This window comes from Etheostoma spectabile, chromosome 2 (assembly GCF_008692095.1).
Source record: "Etheostoma spectabile isolate EspeVRDwgs_2016 chromosome 2, UIUC_Espe_1.0, whole genome shotgun sequence".
Taxonomy (NCBI): Eukaryota; Metazoa; Chordata; class Actinopteri; order Perciformes; family Percidae; genus Etheostoma; species Etheostoma spectabile.
The window spans coordinates 30,822,658-30,823,355 of NC_045734.1; the positions used below are offsets into that span (position 1 = coordinate 30,822,658).

The 698-nt window shown below is 40.7% G+C and overlaps 1 protein-coding gene across 5 annotated transcripts in view; it reads right to left on the reverse strand.

The window, feature by feature from the left end:
• The window catches only part of LOC116704080 (microtubule-associated tumor suppressor 1 homolog), a 67,037-nt gene that overhangs the window by 6,134 nt on the left and 60,205 nt on the right, over positions 1-698 (reverse strand). For all 5 annotated transcript variants that reach the window (XM_032539299.1, XM_032539305.1, XM_032539314.1 and 2 more), the window contains 2 exons: positions 269-392; positions 31-121 (listed from right to left, as the gene is read on the reverse strand). In XM_032539299.1, coding sequence (XP_032395190.1) covers positions 31-121; positions 269-392 — 215 coding nt within the window. The remainder of the gene's footprint in view (positions 1-30; positions 122-268; positions 393-698) is intronic.

Here is a 698-nt window from a genome sequence, read left to right on the forward strand (position 1 = left end):
GTGTGTGTGTGTGTGTGTGTGTGATCTGACCTGCTGTTCCATTAACATGCGGAATTTGTCAGCTTCCTCCTGGTACGTCTGGTGGACTTTGTCCCACTCTGTTTGATAAAAGCTCCTCAATCTGACACACAGAGGAACATTCAAATAGACACAAATTACATCCAGACAACAGTAAAATCACAGCGTGGTATCACTGAGTTGTAGTTATAAAAAGCATGTGAGGGTGAGTGTCCAGCTGTGAGCACAGCAGCAGAGATAAATGCCACACCTGTCCTCCAGCTGTACTAGCTCCTCCTTGTGGTGCTCCTCCTGCCTGTTCAATGCCTCCTCCAAGCTGATGCGCACTTCCTCCTTTTCCTTCTGCAGTCTGTCACAGCACTGTGAAGATGAAACTGAAAGGAGACAAGAAGATACATAACAAATGCACATGTACAATGTTCATATTTATGACAGTGTAAGTGAATTGCACTCTAAAATTGTAGGGTTCGCCAAATCCCTAAAAATCCCAATTCTTACATAATGTTGCTATAAAGTGTGATTTCCATAATAATAATAAACAATGATGCAATCATCATATCACATTATGTCAGTCAAGACTATACTAATATTGGACATGCCTAGAACTGTCAGTGTCTCAACAGGTAATGAATAACAGATGTTATTTATTTGTTATATTTATGTGTGTGTGTGTGTGTGTG